Genomic DNA, 21,885 nt, shown 5'->3' with positions numbered 1-21,885 from the left:
GTGAGCCTGCGTGGACGCCACTGCTGTTATGTAAACACGCACCTGACCAAGACTGGTTGGACAACGGTGAAAGAAAATCTGAGAGACTGGTAAGGAAAATGTTTTTCATTACTTCCATTAGAAAAGAAGAGGAAGCAGTGTGATTTGGCAAAGTGTATTAAAACGCACTGCCTGCTCTCAGACTTGGTCCCTGCTGGCCACCGTACATGCTCTTCAGCTGCAAAATCAAGGCATGAGTACAACTCTGAATCAAGCCCCGACTGGTAGACACATGCAGTCTGGAACTGGTTATCTAATCATTAATTTCCATGAAATATCACACATTTCTACGAAAACTGTTGCCATTTTCGGTCTTGTGTTTTCAGTTCCCCCTACAGCCGACATCCTGCACTCAAGAGTTAACATTTCAAAACTGAAGCCTCAGATCGGCTCTCCATAATTACGCCTTAATCCCCTGAAACCTCTGTCAACAGCTACAGAAACGTATTGATCCGCGTTGAGCCCGGGCGACGCAGGAGAACAGAAAAGGCGTGCCGAAAAATGACATCACAGGTGAGATAGCTCATTCCTCCGAGCAGCTGATGAATGATCTGAGAAGTGAGGTAAGGCGGCGTGCGTCGGTGTGCTTCTGTGTGTGTGTGTGTGTGTGTGTGTGCGTGCACCGTGAATGGAGGCAGTGATAACTCAGGTGAGATGGTCTGAGAAAGGTTATACGATGCAGCCAGGTGTTAGCAGTGCGTGTGTGTGTGTGTGTGAGTTAGAAGCAGGTGGTTCAGTCTGTCATTATGGGCTGAGTCACAGCGCTAGCGTCAGCCGTGGACACACACACACGCACACAAACACACACACACAGTCTAGACCCAGACAAGGAGAGTGTGTTTGTAGGAAAAAGGGGGATTTCCAGACGGAGCAGGCAGGAGACTGCCTCAGGTTAGACTCTGTGTAATACCTAATCAGAGCTGATAAAAGACTTTTGTTCATCTCGTTTCTTTTTTTTTTTTTCTCCTCCCTCCTCCTCTCTATTGTCTTGCTCTCAACCTCGTTTCTCTTCTATTCTTTTTTTTTCAACTTTCCGCAATCCTTTAGTTATCTCGTCGGGAACTTGGGAGACTCGAGAGAGATTTTAAACGCAGTAGCTCCCGAGGAAAATCCGTGCAGCGTTAGGAGACCGATGAATTTAACGTGGCCGTATCTGGACATCAATTTCCACGGATGTCAGTGTATAAAACTGCGACTTCTCTGACAGCACAGGATAGCTGCTGCTGATTTCTCCCTGCGCTCTCAGCCTCCTACTCTTTTTTTTTTTTAGTTGGCAGCACATCATCATAATGACGCTTAATCAGAGTCATTTGGGTTTGTGTTGTTTACCGAGAAGCAACTTTTGACTTGATTTTAAGTAAACAGGCAAAAAAAACAGGTCCCTGAAGCTGCATTGAGAAGCACAAACAGCACACGATTAAATTTTTCTTTTAATTTTTCTTACACACACAAGTGTGTCGGAAATGTTAGCAGTTTGTGCGGTTGTGACTGTTAGCCCTGCCGTTCATACATTTACTAAGAAACCGCAGAATTACATCTAATGGTTACTCAATAAAATAGTGATCTCTTAGTTTCATTTCTCTGCAAGTCAACAAACCTCCAAACATTCGTTTCTATTTCCCTCAACCTTCCTTCGTCTTTCTGTCTTCTGGCGTCTCTCGTGCTCTTGTCTTTTTGCAGAATGAGCAATGTGCAGCTGAGAGACGCCGTCCCACGAGTAGGGATGCGAAGGAGGTTCGGGTTGACGAACGCCGGCTCGGTGAGGGTCATAGTGTCAGCCCAGGGCCAGATTTTTGCCTCTGCGTGCTATACCCCACGCCGTAACAGAAATCAAATATCCAAATATCCAAAGTTCGTATTCCTCAATAAGCACAAAGAACTTCTACCTTCCTTCCACCTCACTCAGCGGTCGTACAAACCATCGACTCTGTGAAGTCCGCAGAGAAACTCAACACAGAAGTATATACTGGTGTAGGCTACAACCTGGGCTCTGTGCTAATCGAACGTTAATCCAGAGGGATGCACTAGAAGAGAGGCTGCTTCAACATTTACATTAAAAGTAGTTAATCTACATAGGAGCATGAGTGTGCTCAGGGACTTTAATGGAAACACTTAACGAGCATTCAAAGATAGACACTGGTAAAGTAAGTCAAACTCTTCCACATGCTATAGTATCGAGCCCTCTTAATACATGTATGTGTACTTCTTGAGTTGCTTTTATGTTTAGTCCAATGAGCAGTGGTCGAGATATATTGCACCAGAGCAAAATGCAAGACATACCCCGGTAACAGTAACTGTGCCACCCCTTCGAGCTCGGCCCCAAGCATGGCAAAAACTCCTATAGTGTTTAAAAGTCAGGGTGTGTCTGTTTGTGACTTTCAAACAGAGTGCAGCGTGTGTTTGTATGTGCAGCGCTCGCTAAGGAGAACCTCGTGTGTGCTGCTGCGATGGTTTGCGCGATTGTCACCCTAATTGTTTCCATCTTTGTGTGTGTGTGTGTGTGTGTGTGTGTTAGCGTGTCTGTGTGTGGCTGGCGGTCCCTTCAGAAGACTAGGCCACTTCAGAGCGGCAGTGGGACCGCCACAGGCTTACGGAGTTGGTGCTCCCACTTCACACACTGTGTGCGTGCCTGAGTGTATGCGTGTGTGTCCATGTGTGAGGCGAGGGGAGATCAACAAATACTCTGCGTGTATATGAAAGGGAGGGAGGGGAAGTTTGGGGGGTAAAAATATGAATATATTACATTTGTTATATTACATTACGTGTGTGTGTGTGTGTGTTGCTGGTGGAATGACACAATGTTCTTGTGTGTGTGCGTGTGCAGCATCTGTGCAGATGTGATGAATGAGGTGTCGACACAGATCGTACTTTGTGTGGATGAGGATTACAGCAACAATTCAGCAGCTGTCTGGAGACTGTGTTTATTTGTGAATGTATATGTGAGTCTGTGAGGAACCTCTTAAATTCAACCAACTTCTTAACAAGATCTCTGTGGAGACTTTACGTCATGCAGGTCATGGTAAAGCAGGCTAATCTGCGTCTGGATGCATGTGAGCGTAGCCACGTGACCTTCAGGTGTACACCACCTACAGATGTTCCTAATTAAAACTCCCAACCAGTCGTTCATAACTGAAGAAGCCACTTTTTTTTGTGTTTTTTTACGACGGCTGTGTACGTTCTGCTGCGTCTCCGTGTGAACATGAAGTAAAATCTTTTTGTGTTTGGTCAGGTGTGTTTGCGTTCCCACCTGTCTTCTGGCTCATGTCTGTGGGCAGGTGCGGAGGACTCGGGCTGAAGTGATCGTTGCTGTACGGCAGGAGGGACGTCAGCGGGTGCATCCCGTGAGACTGCTGCACCACTGAGACTTTGTTGGACTGTTGACAAGACACAACGACAACACGAATTAATTAAAATCAAAAGCAGGGATTTTGCAAGGTCTTCACATTCATCAGTGAAAAATTCGGGGGTTTGATTAGAAGTACAAACACAAGACCTCACAAGTTAATCTTGATGTTAACACACTTCAAGTTTATAACTTTACACCTGCTCATTGTGTAAAAATGCATGTGTAGAAACGGAAAGAAGTGTAAGGTAGCGTGCTACCTGTCAAGATTTACAGCTTAACACTGTTAGCTGACACAGTAAGCGTTATGAATGGCTCTGAAAACAAGACTGAGATAAGGCAGAGTGGTTTATATTTCAGTGAAATAAACCGATTAAGCCGTGAGGAGACAATTCCAGACTTCATCGTAATTTGATCACAAATCCAACTCATTTATAAACCTATATCATTGTAATTTCTACTAATGTTTGGCAAATGCTTTCAAAGACGCTAAGATCCGGGATCACACATTCAGCTGATGAACACGATCAAAGAGCATCACAATTAGGCGTGTTTTCCTTCCTTTCATTCATTTGCCTATAAAAAGAAATCACGAGATGCATCCAAATAGGCGAGGACATGAAAAGATTTAGGGAAAATCTCATATTTATCTCCTTTCTTCTCCGTCACTGATGGAAGATTACACGGGCGCACAAAGATGCAAATGTAAGCGTCTCAGAATTTAGCATTTACCTACACTAGAGGGGGAATTAGCATATGATCCGCCGGTTCAGAAATCCACCTGAACGCGTGCAGGAGCGAAAGAAAAGGAAGAAAGCTGGACATTTTATACATGGTTTGGTACAAAACAGATGGGCTGTACTTTGCTCCCGTTGGTTTTCAGAGGAGGAGGAGGAGGAGGAGGAGGACCATTTGATCGATAAGCCTTTGATGATCAAGTGAGGCTGCGTGCGAGCTTGTTTGCTTTCATGTTTCTGTTTACAAATGGCTTTCAATAAGTTACGTGAAATCCAGTTATTGCTAATGCTCGCAGCATGTCGGCTGACATACGATACGTCACAGCGGTTTGCGAAGTTGGAGGCGGCTAACCGGGCGGCCTCGGAGAGAGTTACCCCGCATACGTTTGAACCAGGCCACGTGTGTGTATGTGTGTGTGTGGACTGGACACTGTAATTGTTTCCGTGGGGAACCGTAACTATACATCTCTTCTGGTGCAAGTGTAAAAGAATGAACGGATGTGTGTCTTTGCGTGTTAAGTCTTGCCAGAGATGCAGTAAAGTTTCTGGGCGATTTTTATTTAGTACACCGAGATAGACAAATATGTGTGTGTGTGAGGACCAATTTGCATGAACGTCTGCGTGCGTGAAGTGTGTAACATCAGCACTACAGAGAGGGAGATCTGGCGCTACTTGCTGGGCCTCCCGCTGAGGTACAAAGTGAATACCTTATCACTTAAAGGCAGAGCTTCCACACGCCACACACCACATTAACGCACGCACACTCACACACTTTCAACAGCTCCTTTCCTATCCATCAGCATCTAAAACTCTCCCTCTTACTGACCAAACCACACACACACACACACACACACACACACACACACACACACACACACACAGAGAGAGAGAGAAATGGACCCTCATGTGTATGCTACACGGCTAGCTCCGGCGCTAAGATCAAACTCCTAAACTGCTTTTAATGTCGAGACACATGAAAACAAAACTCTGCACCGGAGAGGAGTCGAAGGAGCGGGAGGTGCGGGGACTGGGCAGGACGTGGCGATGGTGGAGCGGGGTGGAGGATGTTTTTATGAAAAGGTGGACTGCATTCGTAATGAGGTGAAGGCGCACTGAAGGGATGTGGGAGAGGATGTGTGGTTCAAAGGCGACGCAAAGATCACGACAGAATGCCGTGTACGTGACCTTATGGGAACAAGTGAAACTGAATGAAGACCTTACCGAACTAAGTAGGGTTAAAGGCAATGTGATGTACAGCAAACCACTGCTTTATGCATGGAGACAGGTGCAAGAGTTACCTGGAGGTAAGGTCTACTGTTAGGGGGATTGCGTCATCTCAAAACTAACAGAAAGCAATTTCTTCTTTCCATATTTTCATATTTGCATGTAGCCATGGATGCACTATGACAAATAAGTCAATGCTGAGTCATATATGCTCCTTTAAAGCGCCTCCACCTCCTCCTAACTGGGGGTCAGAGTCTATCAACCTATCCATCTTTACTTTTCAGCATTTTACAGCATTTGTACAACACCGAAAAGGCATTTCATTCATTTGTACTAAGCTACAGAAACACACAGCTCTATCCAGGGAAAGGGAAAATGATGCAACTGATCATTTTCAGCCGCAACATCAACACATTGCCGGTGAAATCCCAGAAAAAAACTGTGCAGTTCAGCAACATCGGCGAGCACAATCGGAATGCACGCGTGTGAAGGTTGCACGACATTGAAATGGGCGCCTTCAGGGTGAGAGTTAAAACCGCCATTAAAGAATGTGCGTGACTGCAAATATTCACGCGAAAGACTTCAAATATCTAGAGGAATTTTCAAGTCACATTTAACGCCTCGTCGCACATCGATCGAGGACATTTTTTTAATCTTTTTTTTTAGGTGCACAAACATCACACGCGCGCCACTCGGGCACGTGTGAAAATACTGTACACATAAGGGACGGAGACAAGTCTGAATTATTGCACACGCCAAGTCACACTCGCATTCGGCGCGTGTGCAGACATGTGTCCGCATATTCTGCCTCTCGACAGATTCTGCACATATGGATGCGAATGCACACACGCACACACATGTGCAGGGCTTCTAGGAGCCTTCAAAAGTAGCTGCGGCTCCGTTTCACGTGCTGAGGTTGATTTAGTCGTTTTGCTGTAACGTTATAGCCGCAAAATCGTCCATTTATGTTTCCTCTCTTCCTCGGGGTAATTAGCCAGCCTTGAAGTGGCTTTTGCTGTGCCTTCCTTTTTTTACACACACTCAGGGAGGCTGACTGAGAGCACTCATTTAACCCATAATTATCAACCCCTCTGTGTTTAAAAAAAATCCCCCCATCACCACCACCACCCCTCTCTCTCTCTCTCTCGCACACACACATAAGTTGCACATAATTACCTTTGCCTTAACAGACGAGTGCGTACATGCACATGTAGGACACACACACACACACACACACACACACACACACACACAAAAAGATTGAATAACACTCACGGCTACTTTGAATTGGAAACTTGCAGCCACATATGCTCAGGTGCGCACGCAAACACACACACACACACACACCAGGAGAGAGATGAGGGAAAAGCTCACTCGCCCTTTAATTTACACGAGTTAAGTTACCCACCCTTCATGGCTGACATAAATCAGTGGGGTATAAATTCATGGTACAAATCTATATTAAATACAGAGGGAGTTAAACTTGACTTATTTCTTCATGAAGGCAAATAACATGCACACCGTAGGAAACACTGGTTATGACTTTGTGGGAGAAAGTGTCTTTTCTGAGTCTGTCAAAGGCCACGCCCACTGCCTGCTGCGATTGGCCAAGTGGCCACACCTGGAAATGGGCGGAGCTCCAGGCTCTCCTCTGATTTCTTTCTTTCCTTCCTTCCTTCCTTCCTTCCTTCATACTCCTGCTTGAGCTATTGTCTGAATTCACAGTTTGCCCTGATGTGGTGTTAAGCTGATGCAAAATGTTTCCCAGTTGCATTCAACGCAGCAGAAGTGGATGCTTTAAGGACCAACACTAATAACGCGTATAATCGTACGTCGACGCCTTTATTGACACTCTGGATTTGTTTGCAGTTGTGTAGTGCTCATGCTTTGATTGAATTGGTGAGCAATTTAGATAAAGTTGCTTAGTTTCTGCATTCAGGACATCAATCATGACAGCAGCCAGTGTTAACGCCAACAGCAGCACCTATGAATAATAAAGCTCTTATGTGTTGATTACATCAAAGATGTAATTACTTCAAAGAGGCGATTACTTTATAAATTACAATTAGATATCAGCACCTTTTAAAGTGCGTCAGGAAATCGTAAATGTAGACCTCAGTGTCTCTGTAGTCTCATTTCACTTGAAAGGCCTTTGATTTATCATCACACTGTTGCTGCCTTTTATCTCCACTCTATTTGAACAGAAATCTGCTGCTGAATACAAGAGTTAATGGGATCTCAGACATCACTTGTTTGTAATGACAGCCCTCCACCTTGACCCTGGCGCACACATGCATTTCACGTACACATGCGTGCAGTGAAACGCGGTTGCTGGCTTGCGAGCGCGCACGCACGCACATACACACAGTTTCTTTCAGAGGACCTTACGCTGATAAAACAACTCTAATGTATTCTTTAGTTTTCAGATGACACGTTAAGTAGATCCGTCTCTTTTTATACCTGAAGCGGAAATTAAAGCGTCCTCCTCTCTTGCCACCCTTTCAGAGTGCTATTGAGTCTAATGTCTTTAATCTCGCATTTCACGGAGATGGCACATTCACGGTTTCTTTCCACAATTATCCTTTCCCCCCCGAGTGGCGGAAATTCAAAAAATAAATAAATAAATAAGAAATAAACAAAGGTATGGACATTTGCTGGGAATTAATGGTTAATTCACCTTTGCTCTCAGCAGTCCTTTCAAGTGGCTGCAATCAAACTGTTCTGCTGGAAAGAGCTTCCTCACAAAGACGTTCTGAGCACAGCGGTGTCATGTTTTGTCATCGGGTGAATCGAGATTACTGCTTAATAAAGCTCCCGTCAAAGCGAGAGTGAAAACAGCCATTATGTCTGTGAATCAAACCAGATCCGCGAATTAACTAAAACAACAAAGGAAGACTTCCATCCTCACATTTTGCTTTTAGCGTCAGTGCTATTTTCTGCTCATCTATCCAGCACTAAACTCACTGTGACCGTGTAAGCTGTAGTAACAATCAGTATTAATAAACTCTTGTCTTCTGGCAGACAAGTAAAATACCAAATGATCACAGTAATACAAAATAAATTGGTGGATGGCATTTGCGACATGAATGACACATGCAGACAGGCTAATTTGAACTATTTACATCATAGATTATGCAGTTGTGAAGTAAATTAGACGAGAAATCATAATCACCACCTCGTCTGCAGCAACCAGTCAAGTAGCAGTCTGCATCTATGTCTGTTCAGAAGTGTTTCTGCAGACAATACTCTTTCATATCAGACATTTATGTTATATTTTGGCATAATTGAAGTATAAATTCTTAAGGTAAGGTGTGGCTACAGCGATTATTGACCAACAACTTATAATGAATTTATCCTCGGGTCCAAATTTGAAGGAATTCAGAACGAAATCATTCCTAAAATACGGCGTCACGAGAATGGGTTGGACGAGAGTTCAGAGCGATCGTTGACTACCATATTCTAACCATTGCATCTTAGAGTCCAAGTCAAAGTTTGTGCCAAATTTGAAGGATTTCCCTCGAGGCATTCCTGAGATAACTCAAAAACAAAAACCTAAAAACAGAGCTGTACCTTCAGTTGATGCATCTGAAGTCAGTAATGAATTAGGATGAAACATGGGCTGGATTTTCTTTTGTTAAAGAAGAAACAAATGTCATTACATTTAGATTCCTTTTGCATTTTCTCTGTTTAAATTTAAACAACAGAAACATTTTACTCCCCACGCTCTCTGTGAGGTTAGACAGTAAGGTTCATAATTCTTCTTAAGTGATGAAAAACCACAAGCACGTACGGTACATACAGGGGAATGTTGGCTTCATGGGTTAACCGGAGGGGGGAGGGGAAGGGGGGGGACAACGTCGGGTGTAAAAGCGCGGGAAAATTCCCCACACCTGCATGCAAAGAGAAAGTGCAAAAGAGAAAACCAATGCAAGGGTTAGCACTGAGAGAGAAAAAAAAAAAAAAAAGTGTGAGCAAAGGGGAAAATATGAGGTGGCAGATCCTGCATCGGCCCGATCCAGCGGAAAGTCCTGCACTGGATCACGCCGATTAAGATTCTCACCAGATCTAATTTTATCCAGTTTGATTAACTTTCAACAAAGAGATTAAGGTGTATAAAATGAAACGCACAGCTGTATGAAATACCTGAAACGCTTGAGATTGGGTAGAACAATTCTGAAACCGTCTTGGATGACTAAGATTATACTGCTATGAATAATACGGTTTAGTAGAGAAAGGGCTTCTGTCTTTGCTGCGAGGGAGCAGACATTTGATTTGTGAGGACGTAAAAAAAAATAAAACGTAAAAAACACAGTTTGTGGAGACGAAAAGAGACAAAAAATTACAAAAAATCCATCGTAGAGTCTTTAAAAATTTCAAACTAATTCAACCATTTCTCTATGTAGTTTCCTTTCAGTTTTGTCACACACTCATGCGTGTTTTTAGCATGATTTTTCTAATTTTCCCCGCCATTCGAGCTCCAGCTTAATACACAATACTTGTCAGAGAGTTAGAATAATTTCGGGTAACAGCAGAAATTGTAGACAATCAAACATTCATATTTTTTTAAAAGAGAAGTTTAATTTGAAATGATTCTACCAGCCCCAACCATCGCAAACCCAGGCAACGTTGGCTCTGTACATTCACATTTTCATCCAGAACATCCACAGCCTCTCTCTTGCACCGTCAGAGTGACCCCCTCTGCTCCTCGTGACCCCCCACACCCCGTCCCACCCCGACACTCGCTCTCGAGCGGTGAGTAGGTCCCCCAATCTGGAAGTCATTGCCTTCTCCAGAGTCAGGAGCCGAAAATGAGAGCCTCTTAGTTGGAGGTTTGGGCAACATCAAAGCCTAGGCAACCATAACAACGCAGCTATGTTTAAAAAAAGGACCAAACACCCCCCCACCACCCTTACCCCCCACCCCAAACGAGCCCGCCCACCCCCTCCAATTACACACACACACACACACACACACACACACAAATGCTCATATACATGCATGAGCGCATGTATGCAAGGACACGCCCAGCGGTGTGCACGCGAGCACACACACACACACACACACAAGCACACATCGTCCACTGCTGCCACACACCGCTGGAACATCTGGGCCGTGGCCATGATGAATCAGTAACCACGGCTTGTAACCAGCAGTCAGAAATCTTTTCTGTGTGTACGCATTACCATGCAAACTACACCGAAATGTGATGTGTTCACAGAGACTGATGAGTCCACTGTTTATCCAGTCTGTTTGAAGAGTTAAGGATGATCAAAGCTTGTTTTTTTGATGAGGAAAACATACTCATTTGGATAAGGATAGAAAAAAAAAAAAAAAAAAACGCACGTCAATCCGATCTCCATTCACAACTAGCGTCCTCGTTTTCACAAGTCGCAAGTTAAATCGCAACTTCTCCCCCTTTAATCTGCTGCTTCCACCACTTCTGTTGGGCTATTCCGATTGTTGAAATCTGCGAATCTGAACATCATAGAAACCGGGTTTACTTTCTAAAATCATGTGGTTACACTTGACGGGTTTTTTCCATATGTAAATTCCAGTGTTTTTGCTTTTAAGTGTCTTGAAGTTTGACTATTTTTAGGGCAACAATAAAGAAATAAATAGAGAATTGTGCACTTTCCCAGAAGTGTGAAGACTTTGGAACAAAATCAAATGATATTTGACTTCTACGACCAGTAATAATCTTTAAATAGCTCCTGAGTCGTAAAGGATAGTAGCAGCAGATGTAATCGCATTATTATTTAACCTTTTTTTCCCCCCCACTCTTCACCTGTTTTTACTCTTCCGACCTTTCTAATTCATGATTCATGTAATTTCTAGGACTTAGCACAAGCTTTCAACTTCCCACGTGACATGCGCAGGTCATCCTCCAATGCATATGATGAATCATGTACGCATCAATTTTGTACGAGGACAAGGAGTTAAGTTGGTTGATTTGACCAAATTTGAAAAAGAGCAAAAACAAAAATGCAGAACATTCCCTTCTTACTAAATCTGGCGTCAATACTCACACTCCATGTTCTGAGAAAAAAGTCTGACAAACAACCCCGTGCTCTGCTGCAGATTGCTCTGCGCCATGGATATGACAGGGTGCAAAATCAAATCCAGTGCCATGGCATTTAGAGATGAGTTATCACTCTCTTAATGAGTGGACGGAGACAGACTAGCAGGCAACGTTCTCTCCTAGACTGCGGCGACAGTTTCGCTCCCGCAAAGATGACCTCTAATGATTGGTCCTAAAGGGAGCTAATTAATGGTGTACTTGTTTATTTCCACCCCAACGTTCCACAATTAACAACTTGTTTTTGACGTTTGGGCAATCGTCTGCAGCGAAAATATTGACACATGGAGTCAGCAGGAAATGAAGCGACCACACAGGACATAAATCCTCTTTGAGACACACTTCCTCCAGGGTTTTGGTTACTCAAACAATAGATACTAGAGCTACTTGAGGCCGCAGCCATATTTGTCAGCCTTGTGGGAGCCTGTTAGCAGAAGCCAAAAAAATGCAGCGGTTTGATAACGGTATTGTCAAAAAAGGCGCAGAGGGCTCGCCGTGGCGGAAAAAGGCGTCTGCGTTTGCATTTATTCTCAGTGAAGCCAGCCAGGATCGCTTCCGGTGCAAAATGTCAAACTTGGATAGCTGTTTATCTGACCTGAATTATCTGGCGGCTGTGGTCTGTGGCAAAAAAATAAATAAAATAAAAGTGACCTTTTGCTGTATCTCTGTCTACCTACTGTACTGCATGAGGGAAGGACATGCCAGGCCTTTGGTTTTTTTTCTGCTTCTCAAACATCCCCAGCACAATTTGTGATCCCGTCCACAGGTTATGCGGTCCCGTCCCCTGCAGAGATGACTGAGCATGTCTACCTCTCAGTCATTGTGAAACCTTTCCTCTATGGCTGCTGAGCACAGCTTTCACTCACCAGTTCAGCCTAAATACCAGACCATGTGCCAAAATGGGAAATGCCGCCACACATTAAAAAAAAACCCCTGCAGTGACGCGTTTCCTGTGTGCCAGTATCTATTTATTACACAAATATGGCCAGAAAACACCACATTAAAGGGACTGCGCAAGTCATAGTGAAAACATATTTTTTGTCTTCTTTTTACATGAATGCATAGATTCACAGATTCTGATAAATCAGCCAGACTCTTTCAGTTTTGAGCAAAAAAATTATTAAGATATCCCAACATGTTTGTCTAAAGCTAATTATCTGAGAGCAAAAAATGGCAAATATATGCTGATCCCAGTTTGTAAAAATGTGATGTTTCATTGTTTTTTTGGCTCTTAAAACCTGGGCTGGACATTTTTCCCCATTTTGAGAATTGATTTCTTTAAGAAATAATTGATCAATTATTTATTATTAAAGGTTTGATGCAGTCCTAAACATTACTCGGCTGGAACATCTTGAAACGAAAGAATAAAATTTTCTTTGATACATTTCCAAACGTCATGGTCTGGTTCAAGCTAAATAAATAAAACATAACATTTGTTCCTAAACCTCCTGCACAAACGGTGGCGAATGTTTTTTTTTTTTCCACCAGCACATGTGACTCCCACGTTCGTGGCGATCAGGGCGTCGACGAGGTGGTCGTACATGGCTGCCTCCACATATAGGCCAACTGTTGTCGAGTCAAGTTTTGGGGAAGCAGACAACTCAATTAGCTCACATGCTTTCTGCCCTCTGGGTCACCAGTTCAACTTCACGTGCACGGTGCTTCCCGTCTGATCCGCCGCTTTGATGTTTCTATCGAAATAATCTCATCCCTGGGCGTTTGTGTTATGGAAGCATTGAAGGGCATTGCAAAAGAAATAACTCCGGGGCAGAGCGCGCTGAATGGCCTTAACGTCGCCGAACAGAAATATTTCCTGGAGATTTTTTTCATTTGCATGCATCCATACCATCCGTGGTGCTCCAATAAATATGAAAGGATATTTGAAAAGTGATGTTTTTGCACAAATTTGCATTCGATTTGTTCAATTTGCATCACTTTTTTAGTGGGTTAGGGAAATGTTGAACTGTTCTCTCCAACTTTCAGTTCTTTTCAAGTTGCATCACAGCTTAGGGAAAAACTAAAATAGAAGCTGGTGACTTGGGACATCTAATAAAAATAAGACCTTCGAAAGCCGTGGAGATTAGATAATGTAATCTAATACTTTACAATACTTGGAAACCGCTGTTGTGTAAACTTCATTTGGCACGGATGATCTTTCACTCTGTGCTGAGAAACTACAAGAAACTCACTGCCCAGTCTTTACTCAACACTTAATACCCCGCTTCATTTCAGCCAGTCTGAAGCTCAGAGTAACAAATTATTATTTCTGTTATTAAATCCACATGAAATCAGAAGAAACCTTCACACAATCCGAGCTCATTTCCCTCTTTCCATGATGCTTTACTTGACAAATAGTCCAAAACTAAAAGCTATTCAGTTAAAAAATAGAAAACTAATAATAAAAATCAAACATATTTATCCTTAGGTAGCAAAGAGCACATTTAAAATGATATAAAACAATGAAATACAGTCAGAAAGTAAGTTAAATATGTATTATAAAGCTGGTTCTGATTATTTTTTCCGTTGATAAATAATAAATCGTCACCAATTTGCGTTTTTTTAAATCAGTATCAGTTATTTGACACAACAAGACAACCGAGGAGGGAAGGAGGAAGCAGGGACACAACAAGCACACAAGCCAAAAGATAAATAACACATCTTGGAAAAGGGCGAGTGACAATCAGGCGACATCAGGGGCAAACAGAGCCCCGGGGCCGCCGTCCAATCAGCGCGCTCCTTTCATCGTCTCTCTCGGAAAGATCAAGCAAAGTCCCGACTGAGGACCATTTAAAGAACCATCTTTCACCGAAGATTACAACTGTCGCAACAAGCACTTCTGAGAACCGCTTATTTATCAGCGCCGAGGCCCGAAGAGTGACGGTAAACACTTTGAAACGTGTTCTCAGACGTCCCAGACGTCCCAGCGCACGCCGACACTGGTCTGTCTCTTCCAAAGTGGAAGACCTTTTGACTCGAACGGATAAAAACTGGCTCAGGTTTTTCTGATGCAACGGTTCCGTCTCTTGCTACGGAAGGAAAGTTTAACAATCATTTGTGGAGTGGAAAAGTTGATAAAGCAGGAAATCACGGTGCAGAGAAAGCCTCCGTGATCAGTTGACATATTTCTGAATCACATGTTTCTCAATGTCCAACAGCAACTGCCGAGTACTGATTTAGTACATTGTGTTGTTTTCGCTTCGAGTGTTTTTTCCTGCCAATAAAGCACATTTGAAATTCAGCAGACGAGAGAATCTCTGGAAATACTGAAGGTGGAGAGGAAAGATGGATTTTAGTTGGCTCACATCTAATGATTAGTTGGCATTTTAGTTCCTTGACTGAAGAACAAAAAGGGAGACAAGAGGAAGGCATGGATGGATGTGAAATGAGAACTCGTAAGAAAGGATGGAGTGATCGGTAGATGGATGGAAGTGTAAAAGGGAAGGCTGGATATCGCTCCCCACCCTCTTCCATCCTTTCATGTCCTAATTTATTCTGTCTGATTAATTCCTTTTACCCCAGCGGCTGGAGCGATTCCTCTGGATGCACCTCCCAGCAACCTCTCCAGCTCTCTCCTCTCCCGTCTTTCCACTGTTAAATCTTTTTCCTCTCTCTCGAGCCCACCTGCTGGGCCGGTCCCCTCTCTACACGCCACGCGGCAGCGAGGAAACAGAGGAGGCATGCTGCAGCCATGGCAACCGCGACGGCGCTTCAACCCCGGGGGTCGCAGAAAGTCCCGGCATTTAGCGGAAGATGTAAAAATAAAAGAAAAAAGCAACATGGAAGGGTCAGTTCACCGCTATCTTGAACTTGTATTCACTTAGATTCGATAGTGAGTTAAAGAGGGGTGGAAATGACCCTTTAATACATCCTTCTTTACTCACAAGTGACTAATTTTGATATATAATAGATTACACAAGTCATTTATCAGGCTAATTATACTGTAAAGTGAGAAAACTGTCTAATTCTTGTCTTAATCTATGAATCTAGGAGAAGTGCAGTGTTTAAATCTGAGTCTCAAACCATAAAAATGCTAATTTAGCCGACTGGATGTGAAGACAATGGCTCTCTGACAATGTGAGCGCTCTAAAGAACGTACGGCCCATGAATGATATGCAGAATTTACTCAATAAAAAGAAAAAGAAAAAGAAAAAGAAATGGCTTTCTTGCTCCAGCGAGCATGTGCAGTCACTTTTTTTTTTTTTTTTGGGAAACTACCAATGCTCCTCTCACCAGAAGTGAAACGGCTTCAGCCCAGAAGACGAATATCAGATGGACTTGAAAAATATACTGTGGAGTTTCATCCAAACACCTGGAAAAACAGCTTTGGTTTTCCTCTCCACTCTCATTTATCGTTATAAGTTGTTGTTACCACAAGTGGTTTGGCTCGGTCTCAGGGGGGGATACGATGCTTTTCTGTATGATGGATAACGCCTGCAGTCAGTTACTGTTACACAGCTGCAGTGGTGTCCTTGGGCAAGACACAAGGAGAGGCATGATGTAAAAGAAATTGAATACCTTCCTTTTTTACTTTTATTATAATGAATTAAATTTCGACTTGGCTACGTCGTCCTCTCATTTCATAAGAAACCTGCTCTCGTATGGTTTCAACGAATTTCACCCTTTAGCTTTACAATCCTAGCTTTTACTTGCTGTGTTTTCAATCTAAACAAAGTGGAAATGCCTCAAACGCAATCGTACTCTCTCACTTCAGTGCTGTGTATCGAGTCCAAGCCGTGATGGTAAAACATATTCCTCTTTGTCTGTCTCTGTTTCTGTGTACGACGCGGAGAGATGCACTTCATGTGTTTGGCAAACATCCTCGCTGCAGTTTGACTGGCTTGAATTATAGATAGGAGACGCGAGCCACCCGCTGCTTGTTTGTTTGTTCAAGTCTTTGAGTAAGCAGAGGGGAACGCAGGAGGAACGGGAGGGAGAGATGAAATGGGACAGAGAGCGCGAGGGAGGGAGACAGAAGTTAGGATGAATAAAAAAGGGGATGATGGAGATGGAAGGAAAGAGGGGGGGAGAGGGACAGAGAGGGCATGGGAGACAAAAACAAATAAAGAAAAATGGACAGAACAACAGAAAAGACAGCTTGGTGGGAATCCTGCAGAAGCCATTCATATAAAACCGAGGAAATGTTTTGACATTGAACACATCACATGCACAATGAGCACCAGCAGTATTCATCCTTTGCTAAATAATTTAACATGTTTCTGACACAACAAGTGGTCATCACGCACAAATCAAACGAAGATTAACTAATGTAAAAAAGAGCATGAGCGAAGGGCCGCCATCCCAGCCCTTTAAAAAGTCACCGTCCCCGCTGCCATGAGCGTTCGTCACCGCGCGCCGTCTTACATCATTGACCGCCCGTCCCAGGGCTGCACCTCAGCGGCGGTTCTTCTGAATCCAAAAGGGGGGAACCCTGCTCCTCTGCCCATCCAGATCGCATTACACATGGCTCAGGGCTCTGATGTGGCTTCAGATAGAGAGCGCACAAACCCCGGCCCACAACCACACAGACCAGCTCAGCGCAGGCCCCATCCTGTGGTCTCCTCGCTATGAAAGAATATTTTTGAATGCCTTGTACATTCCCTAACTATATTCCCCCCACATGCTGCTCTCATTTAGATGGGTCTTTTTTTTAATAGAGAGGGGGGGGGAGAGAAAAGTATAGCAGTGGTTGTGACAAGTTGCTCTGCAGGGATGCACACAGCGTTTGATCGGTTTTCACTTTTGGGCTGAAGGTTCTGCTGAGCTCTGGAGGTTATTGCTGCACATTCATGCTCTGCACACGACGAAGCTTCTGGTGTAAACACTACAAACAACAAGAACACCTTCCTTTTGAGCATCACAGAGACCGAGAGAAGCGCTCTGTACTCCCCTTTACTACAAAGTTTCAGAGTAGTTTCACTCAAAATAAAATATCCATCATTTGAAAAAGCGTGGCACTAATGCTATCACCAGCCACCACCAACAACCGAGAGGAAAAAAAAAAAAAAACCTGAGATCTTAATCAAACAAATCAATGAACAACAATAAACCAGCGTACACATCATCACGGCGCAGCACCAACACATCAAGTAAAGCCTGCAGTAAGTATTCACAGACTTGCATGTGTCTAGATATCACTGTAAGGGTGTTAATGCAGCTCAGCAGCCCAGAGCTGGGTGCCGTATAATGGATCAAACAAGAGAATTTGTAAAGCAGATAAACAGAATAATGAAAGCAAGGAGGCCACCGAGCAAGAACCGCAGTGAAAGCCAAAAAAAAAAACTACAAAAGAGAGCTGAGGAGTATGCAGACGGAGGATACGAGCATTAATGTACAGGAAGAAGTATTGTGCCGGATGCATATCTAAAAAGAAAGGACAAATAACGGGGGGGGGGGGGTGTGGATGAATAAAAGGAAATAACTGATTACAAAAGGAACCTTGACGCACACAAACCCCATTACACCATTGTCAGCTTCAACCTTTTCATCCGTCCCTCTTCTACACATCAATTAAACCTCCGTCCACTGGCCAGGTCTTGTACTATATTAGCACCCCGCCGTTCCTCGCTGCCTCTGAGTGAGTTTCTCTTTAATCTTCAGGAGATGCTACCATTGATGGGGCTATTGATTTGATGTTGCACCAGCTGCTTTTATCTCCAGGAACTCAAAGAGGTGCCAGAGAGGAGAGAGGCACTCCCCCCCCCCGCCAGGTCTGACCGTGCAGCCTCGTTTATTTATTTATTTTTTGTTGTTGTAAGACGGTGCGTCTTAACCTGGGGTGGTCCCTTTTTTTTTTTTTTTGAGACGGGTGGAGAGATCATTTACTGACTTTTTAAACAATCATATGCAGCGTATTTACAACTGCGACAATGATTTGCCTCTTCATAAAAGCTGACATTTCAAGTGAATGCACCACTCAAAATATCAAATCAATCGACTTAAAGCAACAAGATTAAAGCTTTCCCATCTTTTAGTCGATCTCCATGATTAAAACGACGCCTTGGAGTGAATCAGCAACCTATCTGCTTGCTTGCATGTAATCTTTTTTTAAACCGACTGTAAGCAGAAAATAGTTTTCTCTCAGTTTAGTCCCTAAACTGTGTCGAGGGTTTCAACACAGCACCGCTCCACGGGAGTCATTTGTGTATGTTGGGAGAGCGGAGCGAGGGCGCTGCCATCCAGCTGACCACATGTGGAGATTGTCCAAAACCCTGCGAGAGCCAGCGCCGGTGCGTGTCACCGCATAGCTGCATGCACAGGCCCAGGGGGGCCTCGGCGTACGGCGGCAGCAGCATCACAGAGACCGCCTGCCACCGCTCTGCATCTCTGGGGTACAATGTTCCCTCCGCCTTACCGTGCATGTATTTATGCTCGCATGTGTGTGTTTGGCTATATTTTCAGGGTCCCCTTGAGCCTCGAGTGCGTGGCAAGGCCTGACGTTTTACACGGCGCCTGCCAAGCTGCCCCGTTGGCTAACAGGCCTAGGGTTGATATTCCGCTATCGATCATCTGTACAAATAACATGGTGACTTACCCAGTGTGTAATTATCACCCCAAAATAAAGTGGCTGGCTCTACTTATGGACCTCTGCCTTTAAATCGGTCATCTGCTCACTCCTGCCACGGTTTCTCCTCCTCCTTCTAGCGCTCCTCATGTCAAGACTCCCTTCTGTGCACCTTAAAGTGTAAATCCTCACACAAGTTCCCCCTGTGGGCGTCACGGGGAAACTGAGGTTGTGTCAGACGCTCTGGCGATTTTCCACTTCGGGAAGGTTTTTTTTTTTTTTTTTATTGTTTGTTTTTGAAAAGCTTCTTCCACAGCTGTGGTGAGAACTCAACAGCAGTGTGAGGTTAAGTTTACAATGCTGAGACATCTTTTTAGACAAATTTCCCACAAGCGAACGTCTAACCTGTCCAAAACCACAATGTCGTGAGGAAGGAGGCGACAAAAGCCAGTCATTTAAGCCACCACTTGTTCCACGTGTGAGAAGCTGTGTTCCATATGTTTAGTTTCCTGCCTTATCTGCATCTATCAAACCTTTGTCATGACTGTGCAGCCTGAGTCTAATATCCTAACAGACAAAAGCGTCACCGACGACTAGTCGGTCCAAACGCTGTTGCAGACTTTGCTGTTCAGGCTTCAAGTGCGTTCAAAACACGCTAAAACGCTGGCGCCGTCCTTTAAGAGTGCCTGTCACCCGTTCATCCATAAATCCATCGCTTCTTGTTTTTCGTGCCCTCGTCCCTGCATTCTTCCGCCCCATCCCTCCATCATTCCCATCCGTCCGACCCGTCTATAAAAGCGTCTGATGTTTGCGTCTGTGGTCGGCCCGAATTGTTTAGTCGAGATTTGTAATGTAAATATGTGGTTGCGTATGAGAGCATCTCTCCCTCTTGATGCCCTCAACTGCGCACACACAAACACACAAACACACAAACACACATGAGCGCACACATGCTGCATATTCGGAGAACAACCAGCAGCTGCCTGGCTCAGCTCCGTTACTCCTACTAAGCCATAATTGTTACCGGGCCTCTGCTCTCGCTTGCTCTCTCTCTCTCTCTCTCAGCGCCGGTCCACCCGAGCCAAGCGGCTAACCAGCAGCAGCCCTCATGGCTCGCCGGGCCTCCAGGCTCCAACCGCCCTTCGTTGGAGCCGATAGTCTCCTACATAATACACACGGGACGGACAACGCGCTGCAGTTGTGCATTTAGGGACCACAGTACAGTTGACAGTAGTTCTCAATGTACAACACCTGTCTTCTGGTATTATTACTTATTATCCATGCTACCTCTGCAATAACATCTTGCAGAGTTTCCTAAAAGTCAGAGATAAACTCTACATTCATTTTCTGCTACCTCCCAATTAGTAATCATGAAAAATGAAGGGACAAAGTTGAACCAATTAATGGTAGGAGGTAATTATCTGTTGATTGTCTCATTCAATAATCAACAACCAGCTGACAGGAGCATCCTTTAACTTTAAGACAGTGACTTGCTTTGCCAAAATTCAGCTCATTAATGCTTACTTTACCCAACTACTCAAGGTTTTGGACCGTGCACTCAGCGGCAAAGTGGTCTCATGTCGAATCGGGCGACGTGCTGAAGATTAGAAGTTCAACTAAATGTTAATAAATCCTAAATTTTAGCAGCAGAAGGGCATGCAACAAGATCACAAGAGGATTCAAACCTCCAGTGGCGGAAAGTGGCGTAAAAATAGTGATGGAAATATGACATTTCATCAAACAGGACTATTATACAGAATGATAGCGGTCAGCTCAAGTAACTGAGAGCAGCCTATTATGTAATGACCATGGTAGGCCTGTGTTAGTAAGCTTTTATTTTCCTTAGAGGACTAATTTAAAGTAAATAAACTCCAATTATCAATAAATAACGTGAGGGAAACATGTCTGCGCTACAAGCTCCGTCTCCCATCGCCACATCTTCTTTACTCGTGTGATGGCTCTCCCTCTGTGTCTATTTATCTGTTTCTGAGTCTTAAAGTCTCTTCCTATGTCTCTCACTCCCTCGCTCGTTTAATCTGGGTCCAAGAGAAACATGGTGGGGAACCGAAGAAACCAAAGCAGCTCGGCGGAGGCCAAAACCAGAGATCGCTGCTCCCACCCTGGACTCCTTCCCTCCTCCCCTCCTTCCCTCCTTTTCCTCCCTCCAGCTACTGAATGTTGCGACGCCGAACAACCCCCTTTCTTCCAGCGATCAAACTCCGCCGTTTTTTTATTTCCACTCGTGAAGGAGCACCTCAGCCGGAGTGTTTCAAGATAATTTCATGTCGTGCGAGTTAATTTCCAAGACTTCTAATTTGCCCGCCTTGTGTTCTTTCATGCAACACCTGGAAAATGTGACCTTAAACTTGAGGTCTTTCCATGACGAGTGGCGACAAATGTACTAATTTGGGGCGTCTCGTTTTTTTTTTTCCACATTTGATGCCTGATTGATAATTAAAAAAAAAAAAAAAACATACCTCCCATTAAAGACTTCACAAGAGAGTTACATACTGGTTCAGACTGGAATGATAATCTCTCTAAATATATCTAAACCACATTCTACAACTTCTTCTTTTCTGAAGGATTTTTCCATTGTAGGTTCAGATGTCTGCAGATAGCGACTTCTCCTCGTTTTAAGGTGGTAACAGGAAAAAAGGAGATGCAGTTGAGCAAGTGAACCTTTAAAATTTTCCACCAACAACACCAAGAGCAGAACACAGTTAGGGAGGAGCCGCAGTGTGTGTGTGTGTGTGTGTGTGTGTGTGTGTGTCTGTGTGTGTGTATATAGTTCAGGTGACAATGAGACTCGAGGCCTTTATTTTCCATGGTAAACCACAACAGGCTTAACCTCACTTAACTGTACACAACAAACACAGGCGTGCTCACACACATACACAAACACTCGAGAAGACTAAGATGCACTTGCATGCACACCTTATTGCCAAAACGTAGTAAAACTTTGCCC

General features: G+C 44.0%; 1 protein-coding gene across 8 annotated transcripts in view; it reads right to left on the bottom strand.

Annotated features, from left to right (window-relative positions):
* The window catches only part of tcf7 (transcription factor 7), a 63,824-nt gene that overhangs the window by 22,505 nt on the left and 19,434 nt on the right, over window positions 1–21,885 (bottom strand). For all 8 annotated transcript variants that reach the window (XM_084564110.1, XM_084564103.1, XM_084564104.1 and 5 more), the window contains exon 4: window positions 3,287–3,413. In XM_084564110.1, coding sequence (XP_084420236.1) covers window positions 3,287–3,413 — 127 coding nt within the window. The remainder of the gene's footprint in view (window positions 1–3,286; window positions 3,414–21,885) is intronic.

This window comes from Chelon labrosus (genome assembly GCF_963514085.1).
Source record: "Chelon labrosus genome assembly, chromosome: 17".
Taxonomy (NCBI): domain Eukaryota; kingdom Metazoa; phylum Chordata; class Actinopteri; order Mugiliformes; family Mugilidae; genus Chelon; species Chelon labrosus.
This window is presented reverse-complemented; position numbering and strand designations above follow the sequence as displayed.